Source organism: Odocoileus virginianus, chromosome 2, assembly GCF_023699985.2.
Source record: "Odocoileus virginianus isolate 20LAN1187 ecotype Illinois chromosome 2, Ovbor_1.2, whole genome shotgun sequence".
Classification (NCBI taxonomy): domain Eukaryota; kingdom Metazoa; phylum Chordata; class Mammalia; order Artiodactyla; family Cervidae; genus Odocoileus; species Odocoileus virginianus.
In genome coordinates this window covers 9,426,549-9,446,113 of record NC_069675.1, presented here as the reverse complement: position 1 = coordinate 9,446,113, position 19,565 = coordinate 9,426,549, and the positions used below count along the sequence as shown (strand labels likewise).

At 39.1% G+C, this 19,565-nt stretch overlaps 1 protein-coding gene across 1 annotated transcript in view; it reads right to left on the bottom strand.

The window, feature by feature from the left end:
- Nucleotides 1-19,565, bottom strand: part of TACR1 (tachykinin receptor 1) — a 164,903-nt gene that overhangs the window by 52,505 nt on the left and 92,833 nt on the right. The window contains exon 2 of the mRNA XM_020896706.2: nt 10,674-10,868. Coding sequence (XP_020752365.1) covers nt 10,674-10,868 — 195 coding nt within the window. The remainder of the gene's footprint in view (nt 1-10,673; nt 10,869-19,565) is intronic.

Genomic DNA, 19,565 nt, shown 5'->3' with positions numbered 1-19,565 from the left:
ATATGGAGAGTACATCATTTGAAATGCCAGGCTGGATGAAGCACAACGTGGAATCAAGATTGCTGGGAGAAATATCAATAACCTTAGATATGCAGATGACACCACCTTAATAGCAGAAAGCAAAGAAGAACTAAAGAACCTCTTGAGGAAGGTGAAAGAGGAGAGTGAAAAAGCTGGCTTAAAATTCAGCATTCAAAAAACAAAGGCATCTGGTCCCATCACTTCATGGCAGATAGATGGAGAAACAATGGAAACAGTGACAGACTTTATATTGGGGGGCTCCAAAATCACCGCAGATGGTGACTGCAGCCATGAAATTAAAAGACACTTGCTCCTTAAGAGAAAAGATATGTCAAACCTAGACAGAATATTAAAAAGCAGATACATTATTTTGCTGATAAAGATCCATGTAGTCAAAGCTATGGTTTTCCCAGTAGTCATGTATGGATGTGAGAGTTGGACCATAAAGAAGGTTGAGCACCGAAGAATTGATGTTTTTGAACTGTGGTGTTGGAGAAGACTCTTGAGAGTCCCTTGGACTGCAAGGAGATCCAACCCGTCAATCCTAAAGGAAATCAGTCCTGAGTATTCATTGGAAGGACTGATACTGAAGCTGAAGCTCCAATACTTTGGCCACCTGATGTGAAGAGCTGACTCATTTGAAAAGACCCTGATGCTGGGAGAGACTGAGGGCAGGAGGAGAAGGGGATGACAGAGGATGAGATGGTTAGATGGCATCATTGACTCAATCAACATGAGTTTGAGCAAACTCCAGCAGACAGTGAAGGACAGGGAGGCCTAGCGTGCTGCCGTCTAAGGGGTTGCAAAGAGTTGGACATGACTGAGGGACTGAACAACTACAAAAGTCTAAAATCAGATGATTTTAAAATTTTCTTCGTAGAATACCTATTTCTTAATTTTCTGAGTTTTGTTTTTGTTGTAAAGGAGATGTGTTATTCACTTTAATTTTCTCAAAGATTATTGCTGAGATAAGCTATTTTTCTTTAATAAATATTACATTTTAGCAAATTTATTTTTGTCATTTATTGGGGCAAATATATAATACTTCCCTTTGGCCAATTAATTTGATAAAATAAAATAACAATTTCCTGATAACTTACTAACCTTACTTGCTGGAAAAGTCATGCTCAAAAAATAAAACATTGCTATTTTAACATAATTTTGAATTTTTGGTGTGAATCTTGTATCTACAGTTTGTAATGGAATTAAGCTGAATGTTTATTTTTGTATCTTACATTTACATTTAGACCATAGAAATTAGCAAGTTGTCCATATGGTTCTGAACTCATTAAAAGCTTATGAGGTATTTAAAAGAAACTGCACAGATTTTGATTCCATTGCCTTTTATAAATGTAACTTTTTAGCAGTATTTTCATTCCTCTCCTCTCAAGCTTCATCAGTGTGATTATTTACAGGTTTGCAGAAAATAGTGCATTTTATCTTACACTCAAATATGCGTTTAGGCCTGGTTTTGCTTTCTCTTTCCCAGTAAGTTCAGCTACCTCTGGAAACTTATCATGATGGCACAGAAGAATCCCACGTTTGGTAGTCCTATCTTCTTCAGTTATATTTTCGCCTCCTAATTAGGGATTGCCGTATGTATTGCCCCTGACTGTCCATGGTGGCTGCTGACTCCCGTTTGTCTCTATCTGTGTAATATCTACCAGTAGTGAAATTTGTGGCAGTTTTATGACAACCTTTCTAGTTTCTACATCAATGTAGGCTTTTTTTCCCTCCTCCTTCTGTAGCTTTTTTTTCTGAGAGTCAGAGTTAAAGTCTTGTTTTCATGCAACCCTTTCCCCCTAAAACGTCAATGCACTTTTCATTATTGAATTAACTGCTTTCTATCAACATTGGTGACAACACCAGGAATGCTGAGCTGTATAAATGTAATGGGTGTCAGGGAGGAGATTAATCATAGCAGCTAGCATAAACAATCCTGGAACCACAAATATGCTGACACCCTTTTGGCCGAGGACTTGAGCAACTTGGCAAAGAAGCTACATTTTTTTTTCACATTATTTCACATTTGTGAAATAATGAGAATGTGGAAAATCAGGGAGTAACACCACAGGTAATTTTTCTAGTATTCTTTCTTTCCTTTTTATTCTCTATCAATTAGTTGATTTTTAATTTTCGATATTGTTAATGAAAGTAAAAAATACGTATAAAAATAAAAATTTCAGGTAAGATGATGAGTCATGACATACAAAAGACCAAATGCTATAAATAAAGACAGTCTTCTGTTATCATTGGTTTTAATAGAGAATTATATTAGAGTTAATATATCCACATTCATATACATTTTCACAAAATCTTCAGGCAATTAGAATCATTGAGTGATGCTGTTTTCTGACATAGCTTCCCTTTCCAAGACTACTGATGATATTTGGAATCCAGAATAGCCACATCTTACTTCATGCTAAAGCTTTACCACAAAGTTATGTGTAAAAAAATTTAATTAACAGAAAATGACATATAACCAATATTATAAATGATTCAGGGAAGCCAAAATTCCCCAGGCTATCTAAATCTCATTCTTTGGGGGTATAGTTCTCATTTTTCATCCTTATTTCTTGGCCATGTTGGTGACCCTCTGATGAAGAGTCCTCATTCATCTTCCTAGTCCTCAGGAGTATTGCCTATAACCCTACAGGACCACAGCAACTTCACAGCCTGTATAGCATCCTCAAGAGTGCGCTTGGGTCCAAATAACTTTGAAAATTACTGAATTTGCATTTTGCAAAGTCAAATATTTCGTCTTTATACTTTCTTTTCTTTTTACTGTGCTTTTTTCCTCCACCAAGAAGAATCACTTTTGGTTACCCATGAAATTTTTTTTCCTCACCAGTCAATCACTCCATCATTATATAAGTTCCTATGTAGTATCACAGTTTCACTAGAGGAGCCACAGCTACTAACTTGCTAAAATTATAGCAGGAATCAATTGTAAACTATGACAATATTGCATTAATAATAAGCCCAAGTCTTCACTTTCATGAATGTTAGAACGTTAGAATAACATTCTGTAGTTGCAGACTGTAAACATAAACAGTGATGGCTGAGGACATTAAACCTGTCCCTGCAGGGGTCTAGGGATATAGCTAGAAGTGGCTTACTTATAAAGTTTACTATTTTATCTTACTAGTCAGCTATGAGAAGCCACTGGAGTAATCAATTTTCATAGCAGTTTAGCTAACAAAACTATTATTTACATATGCACACACACATATATTCACATCACATTGTAGAAACATGTTTAATGACACATGAAAATAATAGAAAATTTTTTATGATATGGTAAATGAATTAAGCAGATTACAAGATAAATATACTAATGACTCAAATTATGAAAAAATTCAACCCCACTCCCAATAAGAGACTTGCATTTTTAACTTTCAGTTCAGTTACTCAGCCATGTCCGACTCTTTGCGACCCCATGGACTTCAGCACACCAAGCCTCCCTGTCCTTCACCATCTCCTGCAGCTTCCTCAGACTTATGTCCATCAAGTCAGTGATTCCATCCAACCATCTCATCCTCTGTCGTCCTCTTCTCCTCCTGCCTACAAACTTTCCCAGCATCAGGGTCTTTTCAAATGAGTCAGTTCTTCGCATCAGGTGGCCAAAATATTGGAGCTTCAGCTTCAGCATCAGTCCTTCCAGTGAATATTCAGGACTGATTTCCTTTAGGATGGACTGGTTGGATCTCTTTGCAGTCCAAGCAACTCTCAAGAGTCTTCTCCAACACCACAGTTCAAAAGCATCAATTCTTTGGTGCTCAGCTGTCTTTATAGTCAAACTCTCACATCCATACATGACTACTGGAAAAACCATAGCTTTGACTAGATGGACCTATGTTGGCAAAGTAATGTCTCTGCTTTTTAATATGCTTTCTAGGTTGGTCATAACTTTTCTTCCAAGGAGCAAGCATCTTTTAATTTCATGGCTGCAGTCACCATCTGTGGTGATTTTGGAGCCCCCCCAAAATAAAGTCTGTCACTGTTTCCACTGTTTCCCCATCTATTTGCCATGAAATGATGGGACCAGATGCCATGATCTTAGTTCTCTGAATGTTGAGTTTCAAGCTGGCTTTTTCACTCTCCTCTTTCACTTTCACCAAGAGGCTCTTTAGTTCTTCTTTGATTTCTGCCATAAGGCTGGTGTCATCTGCATATCTGAGGTTATTGATATTCCTCCCAGCAATCTTGATTCCAGCTTGTGCTTTATCCAGTCCAGCATTTCTCATGATGTACTCTGCATGTAAGTTAAATAAGCAGAGGGACAATATATAGCCTTGATGTACTCCTTTCCCGATTTGGAACCAGTCCATGTTCAGTTCTAACTGTTGCTTCTTGATCTGCATATAGATTTCTCAGGAGGCAGGTCAGGTGGTCTGGTATTCCCATCTCTTGAAGAATTTTCCACAGTTTGTTGTGTTCCACACAGTCAAAGGCTTTGGAATAGTCAATAAAGTAGATGTTTTTCTGGAACTCTCTTGCTTTTTCGATGATCCAGCAGATGTTGGCAATTTGATCTCTGGTTCTTCTGTCTTTTCTAAACTGGAAAAGGTCAGTTTTCATTCCAATCTCAAAGAAAGGTAATGCCAAAGAATGCTCAAACTACCGCGCAATTGTACTTGTCTCACACGCTAGCTAGGTATAATTTTAACTTTAGTGGGCAAAAATCTAAAATCTTGATAATATAGTCTGTTGAAGCTGTGGACTTTCACACATTTCTGGTTGGAGTGTAAATTACTATGGGGAAAAAACTATAAAAATTTGACTTAGAAATTTCATTTTGGGGATTTTTATGATCCACATAGCCTTACGTGATTATTCATGGCAGCACTTCAACAGCAAAAGGCTGGAGGCAATCCTAAGTCCACCAAAAGTTATTGGTTACATAATATTGTACACTTATAACATGAAATACTGTATAGTTGAAAAGAGGATTTGTTGTTGTCGTTCAGTTGCTCAGTCGTGTCCGATTCTTTGTGACCCCATGGACTGCAGCACACCAGGCTTCCTTGTCCTTCACCATCTCCTGGAGCTTGCTCAAACTCATGTCCATTGAATCATTGATGCCATCCAACCATCTCATCCTTTGTCATCCTCTTCTCCTCCTGCCTTCTATCTTTTGTTCCTGCCTTCTATCTTTCCCTGTATTATAGTCTTTTACAGTGAATTGGCTCTTCACATCAGGTAGCCAAAGTATTGGAGCTTCAGCTTCAGCATCAGTCCTTCCAGTGATTATTCAGGATTGATTTCCTTTAGGATTGACTCTTTTGGTCTCCCTGCTGTCCAAGGGCTCTCAAGAGTCTTCTCCAACACCACAGTTCAAAAGCATCATGTCAGTGTATAGCAAAAACCACTACAATATTGTAAAGTAATTAGCCTCCAACTAATAAAAATAAATGGAAAAAAAATTATGCCATAAGCCACATCAGTGATATAGAAAATTTACTTCTGGATAGAAATTTTTATTAAAAATTAATATGAGGACAAATCAGAATATTGCATAAATTACATTTTTATACAAATATAATTTTGTCTGCAATAAAAATTAATATTTCAGAGATAAAAAAAAAAAAAAACAAAAGCATCAATTCTTTGGTGCTCAGCCATCTTTATGGTCCAACTCTCACATTGACACATGACTACTGGAAAAACCGTAGCTTTGACAATATGGACCTTTGTCAGCAAAAAAATGTTTCTGGTTTTTAATACACTGTCTAGGTTTGCCGTAGCTTTTATTCCAAGAAGCAAGCATCTTTTAATTTCATGGCTGTAAGCACTGCCTGCAGTGATTTTGGAGCCCAAGAAAACAAAGTTTATCACTGTTTCCATTGTTTCCTCATCTATTTGCCAGGAAGTGATGGGACCAGATGCCATAATCTTCATTTTGTGAATGTTGAGTTTTAAGGCAGCTTTTTCACTTTCCTCTTTTACCTTCATAAAGAGGAGTTTTAGTTCCTTTTCTCTTTCTGCCATTAAAAAGGTCATCTGAATGTCTGAGGTTATTCATATTTTCCCCAGCAATCTTGATTCCAGCTTGTGCTCCATCCAGCCCAGCATTTCACATGATGTATTTTGTATATAAGGTAAATAAGCAGGGTGACAATATACAGTCTTGACATACCCCTTTCCAAATTTGGAACCAGTTCCTGTCTTGTTTTAACTATTGCTTCTTGACCTGCATACAGGTTTCTCAGGAGGCAGGTAAGGTGGTCTGGTATTCCCATCTCTTGAAGAATTTTCCACAGTTTGTTGTGATCCACACAGTCAAAGGCTTTATAGTCAATGAAGCAGAAGTAGATGCTTTTTTGGAACTCTTTTGCTTTTCCTATGATCCAATGGATATTGGCAATTTAGAAGCTCTTTATGAACTCTTATGGAAAGATCTCTAAGATGTATTAAGTTAAATAAAAAGCAGGGTGCAGAACAATATAAATAATAAGCTTGATTTGTGTTACAAAAACGGCAACAATCTATATTTGTGTTGACTTGTATGTACACAAGACACTTCAAAAGAAACTAAGAACAATAATTCCCTGGATGGAAATTCATCAAAATGTCTGAGCCTTTATAAATGATGGGAATATGGATAATTAAAGAAATTGTTAGAGTTTTCACCATATTCTGTAGTTTACTTGTAAAGTTTTAAATGACTTCCAAGGAAGATTAGCCAAGTTTATGTGTAACATTTTGTAATCCAGATGTATGTACTTATGAATAATAGCAGGAGGGGATGAGTACTATGGAAAGCCTATGGGCTTGTTCTCTTATTAACATTGTCACATCCCTCCAGGCTCAATAATTTGTTTTAAAACCCTTAGACCAATTGGAAAAATTCCAAATCGCTACAATACTGGAGTCAGCAAGGCAAAAGGCAAGTACACACGAGAGTGCAGTGGGCCCACCGACCCCTCGGCTCATCCAGAGATGAACACCTATGATCGTCACTCCTGGGCAAAGCTCACACCTTAGAAGAAATTTCTTATGGAGGGAATTTTGGTGTTATCCCCATGGAAGCAGTTTCTTGAGAGTTTGTAAAAGCAACAGCCTTTAAATAGCAGTCAATTTTAAGTTAAATAAAAATGAAGCATACATTCCATAGGACTTCCTTTGTGTTTCAGTGGCTAAGATTGCTATGATCCCAACGCAGGGGGCCCAGGTTCAATCCCTGGTCAGGGAACTAGATCCCACATGCTGCAACTAAGAATTTGCCTGCTGCAACTCAAGATCTCGCATACTTCAACTAAAGATTTATGCTGCCAAATAAATAAATATTTTAAAAAATGAAACATACATTCCAGAAAAAGTGCATAAACCAAACTTCCTGGTATTATGAGTAATTTTAAAGCAAACGTTCATGCTACTACCTGTCGCTGAACTGAAGAAATATGCCATTTCCCCAGAAGCACTTCTATGTGTCTTCTTGGTCATATTCCTTTCCTTCCCTTGAGAGATAATCATAGTCTTCACTTTCATGGTGACTACTTCTTTGCTTGAAGTTGTAGTATTACTACCTATTTATGGAATTAATAGTTTCTTCTTTTCTAAATACCACAAAATGTTTTCCAATGTGACTTTATGCTTCTAGCAGTCTACAATAGGTTCTTTACCAAAAGTTCTAAATGCTTAGCTTAGTCAGACTTCTGAACATTTGTGTCTAATGAATAGGCAGGAAGGTTTCATTATGGTTTTAACTTGCATTTCACTGGTGACAATTGAAGTTTTGTGCCTCCTTATAAATTAATTGGTCATTTAGATATCTCTTTTTGTGAGGCACATGTTCAACACTTTTGCCCATTCTTTTATAGGGTTATCTTTCTTTAAAAGTGCCTAATTTGAACCATGTATTAGTAAGAGTCTAACTGATAAACGATCAGGATTAGAGGTTAACCATGCAGCCAGAAGGCAAATGTAGCAAACCAAGATTTTCACAAAATCTTTTAGTATAATTATCTGACAGAAGTTATTCATCAGACAAGATGGGCCTAAACATTTGCCCACCACACTGTCTGCTGCCTGTCTGCCACCATCTGCCAATGACATGTACTCAGATCATTGAGTGATGCTAACTGTAGTAGATAACATTCCCTAGATTCTTTTCAACGTGCGAGGCACTAGCTAAGCACGAATCTTAATTACTTCTCTCAACACCTCTATATGGACTATACTATTAGTGTTAGAAGCTTGAATAACTTGACCATTATGACCCAATTTGAGAGTGATGTAGCTGGGAGTTGATCCCTCATTTAACTGGAGCCTATCCTCTTACCCTAATTATTACTTTGTTGCAGAGCAAAGTTTCCTTCAGGTTTCAAGTTTGGAATTATCATGTATTGTGGAAATTGCAATCATTAGTTTTAATAGAAGAGTAAAGAATATAACTATGTGCTTAGTTTAGAACTGGTAAAATTTAAGTTGCCTAAAAATATATCATAATGCATTAAGGCAGATACTGACAAAAACAAAATAGGTTGGCATAAAGCTTACACTTATGTATGTAAGACAATATGTGCATGGCAAACATGGACTCTTTCAACTTGTTACTGCATCTGTAAACATTTTATACATCTAGAATAGATAAAATCAGATTCTCTTAATCTAGGCTCATATTTTAGGTTAAAATTATAAAATAACCAATAGCAGCAAACCTAACCATGAGTCCAATAGCAGTTACCCTAAATTCTTAAAAGGTCACTTGAAAGGGTGGTCTAAAACGTTGAGTCTCAGAGGGACTTTCTATTCATGAGTAAGCATAAAACAGCAAAGTGTTTAAAGGCAAAACACTAAACACTACTGTTTCTTGGATAAGATCATAGACATCTATGGGAAAAGAAACCTTTATTTCCAAGTTAAAATTTGAGTTTGTTAGAAGACAGAAGAACTGTGCTTATTTGAAACAAAAGTTGCAGAAAGGGCATCAGACTTTGAGAAGATCACAAGAGCTAACAACTGAGCTCCAGTTCATGAAGTTGATGGCAGTTTCTGACGCAGTTTGTATGAAGAGCTTTGTTTCAGAGGGCCACCCCACCTTTGAGGGAACCTGCTGGCGTGAACACGTTCACGGGTCCTGAACATCTTGTAAAGCTATGTTCTTTCTCCTGCTGGGACTCTGCTCAGGCTTGTAGTTTCATTTGAAAGAAAAATGTTTACTATCTCCTAGGCTGAGAGTTAATCCTCCCACTGCTCGATCAACTAAATCCCACTGCCTGTGTCTGGAAGGCAAAGTCTGAGCTTTATATATTGCTTCCTGGTAAGCCACGTTTCAGCGTTCCGTAGAACAGCAGTGTAACTCTGTGTGACAGGCTTTGGACCCTCAATATAGGGGGCCAACAGGAACAGTGTTTCATTTTACCATTCAAGAAGTTCAAAGGTCTATAATGATTATACTACCTAATGAATTTGTTTCAATAAAAATATCTTGCATATGGCACTGAATAGCTTACAAAGTGAGAATATATTATCTTGTTTGCTGTTCAAAATGATTGTTTACTGGAAGTAGTAGTGCTTTATTATGTTCCATTTAACAACCAGGGAGACTGTGATCTTGCCCAGGGTCACATAGCTAGTAACTGGCAATCTTGCAATTAAACCCAGATCTTCTGGATCCTAACCAGTAGTCTTTTACAATTCTCTTAATAAACCCAAGATTGGAAAATTATAGAGGTCTTTCAATAGGAATCATGTTATCAATGTGCTTTGAGTCCAGAAAACTGGTGTAATATAAATGTCATATTGCTGCTCACTTGGAACAAAACAAAGGCCATCTTAATGTTGCCTCTAAGACAAGAACTCTTGGAAAATTGTGCCAGAATAGCTTCAAAAAACCCTAAATGTGACCAGTCAAGTCCCTGGAAGAGAAGTAGGTCTGCCTATTTGGGACCTGTAACTCATGGTCTCAATGTGCTAGCCTTGCCTTCCATGCATTTCACATGCATATGTATTTTTCCAGTTGAAAAATCCTGGAAGGTAGCTGTTTTGGTTTAGTTTTCCCCAGAGACAGATCTTGAGACAAATATTCAAGTGCAAATGACTTATGTGGAAGGAGAAACAACAGTAGGGAGTGGATATCAAAGGCTGTGTCACTGAGCCAGCTATCACCAGGGTGACTGGAGCCTAATTGTAAGAGGAAACCCTGAACACAGTAAACACACACCCCACAGAGGCATCCCACCTGAAGGGTGAGGGAGCTGGCGTGTTCATATGCCAACTCCTATCAGTCATGTTTTGAGAACTGCTGGGAGTAAGGGTTGGTGTTAATTCCCTCACCCTCTGGCATGCTGTGCAAGAGAGCAAAGTGGCATTCTGTAGGTGAAGAAGAGATTTCAAGGCAAACAAATGCAGACATTGGCAGGGCAAACTAATTGGTTTTTTAGCATTCATTTGGTTCATTGGCAGGAGGCAAATGGAAGTGCACCCCAATGACCCAGGTCTCATATTTTAAAACTTTTCATTCAAAGTCCAGAATAGTATTTGAGACATAATAGCTCCCTCATAACTATGGACATACCATCCTGAAATCAGAGTGGTTGTGAGCAATACTTACAGATACAAATTAAATCCTAATCAACAAAAGAACGTGGAAAGAAAGAAGGGAACAAGAGAGGGCAAAGAAGGCACTGGGAGTCATCTCTACTCACACTTTCTCATAAATCTTGTTGGGATGCTCTGGCCATTCGATCATGCACACCACTCTGTTGGGCATGGTCTCCGTGGTTGAATAGTAGCCCTGGGGGAAGGCCAGGAGGAGAGCCAGGATCCAGATGACACAGATGACCACCTTGGTGGCTGTGGCCGACAATCTGGGCTGGAGGGGGTGGATGATGGCCATGTACCTGGAATGGAGAAGAAAGGACAAAATTCCAATTTGGTCACCAAGATCTGCATTAGTGATTATGCATTGTTCCTGCCCAGTGAAAAATTCCTTAGAGACCCTTTGAGTCCTGGTGATTTTTACAACTATTCTAACCTTAAGCTTTGTGATTTTTATGACATGAATGCAAAAACCTGTAAGAAAAATCAGCCAGATATTTTAACATTTTAGAACCCATCTGGCAATATCCAAGGAGAGAAATTTTCATCCTTGTAACTCTAATGCTAGGCACATGATGCCCCAGTATAGGTTGGTGGTTTACAGTAAAATCAGAAAAATAAGAACAATTTGTGAATTTATTCAACATAAAGTCTATCTTTATCTTTTTTAGATTAAGGAATAATCGTGATAGAAATAGTAGTTTTTAAAGTCCTGGTATGACAATTTAAAAGGCTAGCAATCCTGTACAGGTGCATACAATCTGAAGGCAAGTGAATGTGTATGAATGAGAAAGCAGTGTCCTAAAGCCAACAAAAAGCAATAGTTCCTAGAGAAAACTTCACCAATTCAGTGTGTGGTTAAAAAAATGTATGCTTCATGAATAGAAAGAGACTCTCCACCTTCTGAGACAGACACACTTTAGCATATTAAAGGCTAGGGTGGATGAAACCTGTTGCAGGAAGAGTGAAGGAAAATGAAGGATGACTTCAGGCCTGGAGCCATTTCTCCATCTCTTGCTTGGGATTGAGCGTTGAATGGTGTCATCTGAAAGAATGCCCAGGTCCAGATTTGTGTGTTGCTTTTCAAATTCAGCAGAGATTTTAGAAATAACAAATATTCCAATCAGCATTTCATATCAGTTATAATCATATCAATTCTGCCTACTGCATTCAGAAAGTCAAATACCTTTTAAAAGAATAGGTTTAGCCCAGTCCCCTAACACTACTACCCTGAGCTATTGAGGTGTATGGTAGGCAGGAACCAAGCAGCTTGGGTTGGAACATAGCCCATGTCCCTTCTGGGGTGCTGCTCCCTTCCTGGAAGTCAGGAAGCTTGTTCTTGAGGGGGTGCTGGACTCAAAGTGGCCACTGTCGAGTACTCCTACCTCACGGGCCTAGATACAGAGTCCTCACAGGGGGAAGAGGAGCCATGCCTCACATCCTTTCCCATCCCTTTGTTACTATTTTGCACTCTTAATACCTGCCAATAACTACTGTCTACACTGAAAAACAACTTCCTTTCTTGCAAATTTCATGGATCCATCCCTTTGAATTGTCTTATACTGCTTTTGGGATTTAAGTATCCAAGAAAATCTCAGAATCATGCATTTAATTCTCTGACATGCAGGTGTTTCTGACTTCCATGGGAATGAAAAGTCAATGGAGACAGAAATGAGCAGACAAATAGAATAGCTGCCAGCTGGCTCCCTGTAATTCTCTTTTACAGTGTTCGGAATCTAGAATCTCTAGGCTGATCCAATTCCTCCTTCCCCCAAATCCCCACCTCTGATAACCACAAATTTTATCATTTTTTTCTCTGAATTTGCTTTTGTTTGTTTTGAAGTATAATTGACCTACAACACTATGTTCATTCTTGGTATACAATACTGTTGGATATTTCTGTGCACTTTAAAATGATAACCTTAAGAAATCTGGTTACAATGTGTCACATACAAATATATTGCATAATTATTGACTCCCCATGTCTCTACTCTTGTTTAAATATCACAGTCATTGTGCTCATGCTTTGCCAAACACAAAGTGTCAGCATGACCCTGAAAACTTTATCACCTATTTGGGAAATAAAACTATGCCTTAATAAAAAGACACGAAGGGGAGGTAGTATTGAAGTCAGGAGAGAGTTGAATCAGAAAGAGACTTGCAAAAGATACTGTGGTGGAGGTGAGTAATAATCTATAAATCTCTGGGGATGTTTCCTTGGGTGAGTTAGTGGCTATAAAATCTGTCACTCAGCTGCCAACTACAGAGCATCAAAAGGGCAAAAACAACTCTCAACATGCAGTGAATCAAACATTGTCTGGCTACTTCCAAGGGAGGTCCAGTGTACTGCAGAACTGATGACTTTCCATGCTTGCGGTGGTATTCTAAAAAGAGTCTTGAGAAGTCTTGAATTCTCTCTTGGTTCTGCCTCTTTTTTGCTTCCTGACAGCAATGAAGTCTTGGTTTCCTCTTAGGTCATGGAATGGTTGTGGCAACCCTGGAATCAGAGCCAAGAGAGGTGGATCTGTGCAATTACTGTTGTCTCCTTTCGAATTTGGCCAATGGCTAAACCTGCGTGGTCATGGCTAGTGTCTTCTTGAGTGTTTGCATTACTGTTGTAGAATTATTTACTGAAGCATTTCCCAGAGGAAAGATCTTTCCTCTCTGAAGCTGGACCTGCAGCCATGAAGATGCCTGTCTCATCTTTAGCATCTCCCAGGCTCCTGCTTTCACTGTGGCTGTGCATTCTCAGACTTCACAGGAGCTTAGGGAGAATGCATAAGGGAGAACGTAGTAATTACACTGTCCCTTTTGGATGTTATCTCAAATACAAAGTTTTAATTTACTTTTAACTCAGAACAAATGTTAAAACAGAAGTGAATGTAATCTAATACTCATCCTCATGCCCAAACTGGTGATATACCACTCAGAATGCAATATGACTGGGGCTTAGCAGGGATTGCATCAGCCTATTGGTGCTATAGCTCCAAATAGGTGGCAGAAAGCCATATTTTATTTTTATTGCAAAAACTGCAATTTGGAAGCCCATTTCAGTTAACTCTGCCATTTCTTGAGTGTAGGAGATATTTCAGTGACAGATGAAAGTATTGTACATAGAAAGCCAGAGGAAAAAAAGATTAACTTTTAAAGTCAAACATATATATTTTCATTTGTATGAAATAGAGCTATTTATAAATCTCTCTCCTCTCCTTTCTTTTTTCCTTTATTCTTTCTCTTTCAGTTCTCACTTCTGGGGCTTGTGTGACAAACACACTTCTTTTTAATTACCTCAAGTCTAGTACCACTTGGATGACTTGTCTGCAGATGGTTGCACATTTTCTTTCTAGCAGTCCATTTGTAGTTTGGATTCCATTAACATATACTTATATATTTATTTGTAACCACCATGAATAATTCTTGCTTATTCAGTTGTAAGTTATCACAGAGTAAGTGCTGCAAGCCCCAGGAAATTACATTCAATAAATATTTATTGACTGCATTGTGCTCATGAGACTACAAGGCAGTCAATGAAATGTCTTTCCAGTTTATGCATTAATCATCAGGCTGTCAGAGACTGTCCAGAGGCTGTGTGGGAGGTGGGTTGTGTTCTCCACTTCAGGTTGTTTCAGTCCCATGAGGGCCATCGGTTCTGATTTGAATTGTATGTGGCCTCTCAGATGAAAACTTGAGGTTCTATCTTCCTTTTGCATGATTTTGCTTATAAAAAGAATTCTCCGTCTAGCCCCTTAAATCTGGCAAAGTATAAGTTTGCATATCTTAAAAATCACAGAGTGAAACAACCTTATTATTAGAAAGGATTCTTCTGACAAGCTGCAGTATCATCATAACTGTCTCCTATGCTAGCCCTTAGTCATTTGGCAAAGAGAAGGTTTTTCCTTTGCTCAGAGATCTGTCTTACCAGGTCCTTCTTCTACACTATCCCCTCCAATTCTAGTCCTTGCCCTCCTTATTTCCATGCACTTCTTCCTGTGATGGTCCAAGTTTGTTTGTTTTTAAGGGACTGCATCTCCCTGGGTTCAAATGACCAGAAAGAGTGACAGCTGAGAGCACGGCTACATCCTCTCTCTTTATCCTCCACAGATTTTCTGAGGATGGTAGTTGCATGCTAATATCTTTGGCTTTCTCAGTGCCTAGAATATAGTAAACACTCAATGAACACTTCATTGAATACATGAATCTGTAAATTTCTTGACACATAGCAGGGACTCCATAAAGGTTGTTGAACAATAATACATGCAGCAGGAAAAGCACATGCACATTATACCTTTGTTACTCACAGTATGAACATGTGTGAGAATAATGTGTTTCTGTCATACAGACATTTGAGATCATTCTTGCAGGAGTGATCCTACTGAATCCAGCTATTTCAGAATCTCCTAGCTCTTAACATTTAACTCTTAAATTCTCAGTAAGTATTTGTCAAATAACTTTCTCATTGACCACTTTGTTGGAAACTGTACAAAACTCAGTCTTTCTACATGGTACCTTGCCTTGGCTCTTCCTCTGAATAAGAGGTCACTTCATCCTGTCTCCTACTCCCCTCCATTCCATTATAAGGAACACCATTCCATTGTAAGGAACATACAGTTTTCTACCCAAGGCCACTAATATTTTGTCAGTTGGGGTTTTTTCTAGGACATTTCTTTAATTACAAAATTCAGGGACCTCATTTAGCCAGATTACTTGACCAGAAACTTTGTCTGTTTAACTAAGACCAAGCTTACAACCTATAAATGAAGAGGTTTTGAGCAGCCAATAGAGATGACCAGAGTTCACACACCTACTAAAGCATTGTGGTAATGGCAGAGCCCCTCACATTCTCCCTGCTATGCTATACATAACTCCAAATAGCCTGAGTTTTTTTTTTTGCCTCCAAGCCCAAGTAGATTTGTAACACTGTTAGTGAACTCATTTCAAAAAGTAATAAATGACAAGATTGCAGTGAACAAGACCATAAAATTTCAAGAGGCATGCAGCGTGCATGCTTAATCATGTCCAGCTCTTGAGACCCCATGGACTGTAGCCCGTCAGGCTCCTCTGCCCATGGGATTTTCCAGGCAAGAATACTGGAGTGGGTTGCCATTTCCTTCTCCAGGGAATCTTCCTGACTCATGAATCGAACCCAAGTCTCTGGCATTTCTTGCATTGGCAGGTGGATTCTTTACAACTGAGCTACCTGGGAAGCCTGGGAAGATTTCAAAGACAAGATAGAGTCAACAGCTTGTGACAATTTAGAGTGAACTGAAGGAGGGGACATCTTTTTTGGGTGTTAGTTCTAGAAGGTCTTGTAGGTCTTCATAGAACTGTTCAACTTCAGCTTCTTCAGCATTACTGGTTGGGGCATAGACTTGGATTACTGTGATATTGAATGGTTTGCCTTGGAAACAAACAGAGATCATTCTGTTGTTTTTGAGACTGCATCCAAGTACTGCATTTCGGACTCTTTTGTTGACAATGATGGCTACTCCATTTCTTCTAAGGGATTCCTGCCTATAGTAGTAGATATAATGGTCATCTGAGTTAAATTCACCCATTCCAGTCCATTTTAGTTCACTGATTCCTAGAATGTCAATGTTCACTCTTGTCATCTCCTGTTTGACCACTTCCAATTTGCCTTGATTCATGGACCTAACATTCCAGGTTCCTATGCAATATTGCTCTTTACAGCATCAAACGCTGCTTCCATCACCAGTCCCATTCACAACTGGGTGTTGTGTTTGCTTTGGCTCCATTCCTTCATCCTTTCTGGAGTTATTTCTCCACTGATCTCCAATAGCATATTGGGCATCTACCGACCTGGGGAGTTCATCTTTCAGTGTCCTATCTTTTTGCCTTTTCATACTGTTCATGGGGTTCTCAAGGCAAGAATACTGAAGCAGTTTGCCATTCCCTTCTCCAGTGGACCACATTCTGTCAGACCTCTCCCCCATAACCTGTCAACTTGGGTGGCCCCACATGGCATGGCTTAGTTTCATTGACTTAGAAGGTCAGTTTTCATTCCAATCCTGAAGAAAGGCAATCCCAAAGAATGCTCAAACTATCGCACAATTGCACTCATCTCACACACTAGTAAAGTAATGCTTTAAATTCTCCAAGCCAGGCTTCAGCAATATGTGAACCATGAGCTTCCAGATGTTCAAGCTGGTTTTAGGAAAGGCAGAGGAACCAGAGATCAAACTGCCAACATTCGCTGGATCATCAAAAAAGGAAGAGAGTTCCAGAAAAACATCTATTTCTGCTTTATTGACTATGCCAAAGCCTTTGACTGTGTTGATCACAATAAACTGGAAAATTCTGAAAGAGATGGGAATACCAGACCACCTGACCTGCCTCTTGAGAAACCTGCATACAGATCAGGAAGCAACAGTTAGAACTGGACATGGAAAAACAGACTGGTTCCAAATAGGAAAAGGAGTACATCAAGGCTATATATTGTCACTCTGCTTATTTAACTTATATGCAGAGTACATCATGAGAAACACTGGGCTAGATGAAGCACAAGCTGGAATCAAGATTGCTGGGAGAAATATCAATAACCTGAGATATGCAGATGACACCACCCTTATGGCAGAAAGTGAGGAAGAACTAAAGAGCCTCTTGATGAAAGTGAAATAAGAGAGTGAAAAAGTTGGCTTAAAGCTTAACATTCAGAAAACTAAGATCATGGCATCTGGTCCCATCACTTCATGGCAAATAGATGGGGAAACAGTGGACACAGTGGCTGACTTTATTTCTCTGGGCTCCAAAATCACTGCAGATGGTGATTGCAGCCATTAAATTAAAAGATGCTTGTTCCTTGGAAGGAAAGTTATGACCAAGCTAGACAGCATATTAAAAAGCAGAGACATTGCTTTACCAACAAAGGTCCGTCTAGTCAAGGCTATGGTTTTCCCAGTGGTCATATATGGATGTGAGAGTTGGACTATAAAGAAGGCTGAGAGCTGAAGAATTGATGCTTTTGGACTGTGGTGTTGGAGGAGACTCTTGAGAGTCCCTTGGACTGCAAGGAGATCCAACCAGTCCATCCTAAAGGAGATCAGTCCTGGGTGTTCATTGGAAGGACTGATGTTGAAGTTGAAACTCCAATACTTTGGCCACCTGATGAGAGGAGCTGACTCATTGGAAAAGACCCTGATGCTGGGAGGGATTGGAGGCAGGAGGAGAAGGGGATGACAGAGGATGAGATGGTTGAATGGCATCACCGACTCAATGGACATGGGTTTGGGTAGACTCCGGGAGTTTGTGATGGACAGGGAGGCTTGGTGTGCTGTGGTTCATGGGGTCGCAAAGAGTCGGACACGACTGAGTGACTGAACTGAACTGAAGGAGGGGATGTGGCTCACTCTTGTCCAAGCTTTCCTGTTCAGGTGTGATCAAAGAAGGACCAATGTAGTTCCAAGATGATTCAGATATAAAGTTTTCAACCAGGGCTACCATAAAAGTACACATGACTAAGGCCTGAAATGAACTATGAATAAAATGCAGTTAATGTCTAAACCAAATATAATATCCTGAGTGTTTTGAGGAGCAGCTAAGACGACAGAGTAGGAAGACCCTGAGCTCAACTCCTCCCATGGGCACACAAAAATTAGAAACATTTGTCTGTGATAATGGCATGATTTCCCATAACCAAATACATAAAGAAGCAGAAGACACTCTCTTCTCCTTCTGGTCACCTCTATCTCCCTCCTCCCTCTTATCTTCTACATGTAACTCTGTGAACCTCTCTGCGTGTCCCTCACTGTGGATAAGTTTTTCACCATTAACTTAGATGTTTTATCATCTGTGCTGTGTGGATGGAGAAGTTTTGAAGCTAATGTAAGAATAAGACTGAAAGCCATAGGCAGGAGGATTAAATCCAAAATTTGAGAACACCAGAGAACTCTTGATTCCAGAGAACATTAATAGAAAAGAGCTCATCCAAAAGCTTCCATACCTACACTAAAACTAAGCTCCACCTAAGAGCCAACAAGTTCCAGAGCAAGACATACCACGCTAATTCTCCAGCAATGCAAGAACACAGCCCTAAGCATTAAAATACAGGCTACCCAAGGCCATGCCAAACCCACAGACACCCAAAAACTCACTACTGAACACTTCATTGCACTCCAGAGAGAAGAGATCCAGCTCCACCCACCAGAACACAGATGAAAGCTCCCCTAGCCAGGAAACCTTGACAAGCCACTAGTCCAACCCCACCCATGGGGAGCAAGCTCCACAGTAAAGAGGAATCACAAACTTCCAGCCTACAGAAAGACCACCCCAAACACAGCAATCTAAACAAAATGAAAAGGCAGAGAAATATTCAGCATGTAAAGGAACATGATAAATGCCCACCAAATCAAACCAAAGAGGAGGAGAGAGGGAGTCTACCTGAAAAAGAATTAAGAATAATGAGAGAACATAGGCAAAACACTCTCCAGCATAAATCACAGGAGGATCCTCTATGACCCACCTCCCACAGTACTGGAAATAAAAGCAAAAATAAACAAATGGGACCTAATTAAACTAAAAGCTTTTGCACAACAAAGGAAACTATAAGCAGGGTGAAAAGACAGCCTTCAGAATGGGAGAAAATAATAGCAAATGAAGCAACTGACAAAGAATTAATCTCAAAAATATACAAGCAACTCCTGCAGCTCAATTCCAGAAAAATAAAAGACCCAATCAAAAAATGGACCAAAGATCTAAACAGACATTTCTCCAAAGAAGACATACAGATGGCTAACAAACACATGAAAAGGTGCTCAACATCACTCATTATCAGAGAAATGCAAAGCAAAACCACAATGAGGTACTATCTCACTCCAGTCAGAATGGCTGCTATCCAAAAGTCTACAAGCAATAAATGCTGGAGAAGGTATGGAGAAAAGGGAACCTTCTTATACTGTTGGTGGGAATGTAACATACTGCAGTCACTATGGAGAACAGTGTGGAGATTCCTTAAAAAACTAGAAATAGAACTGCCATATGACCCA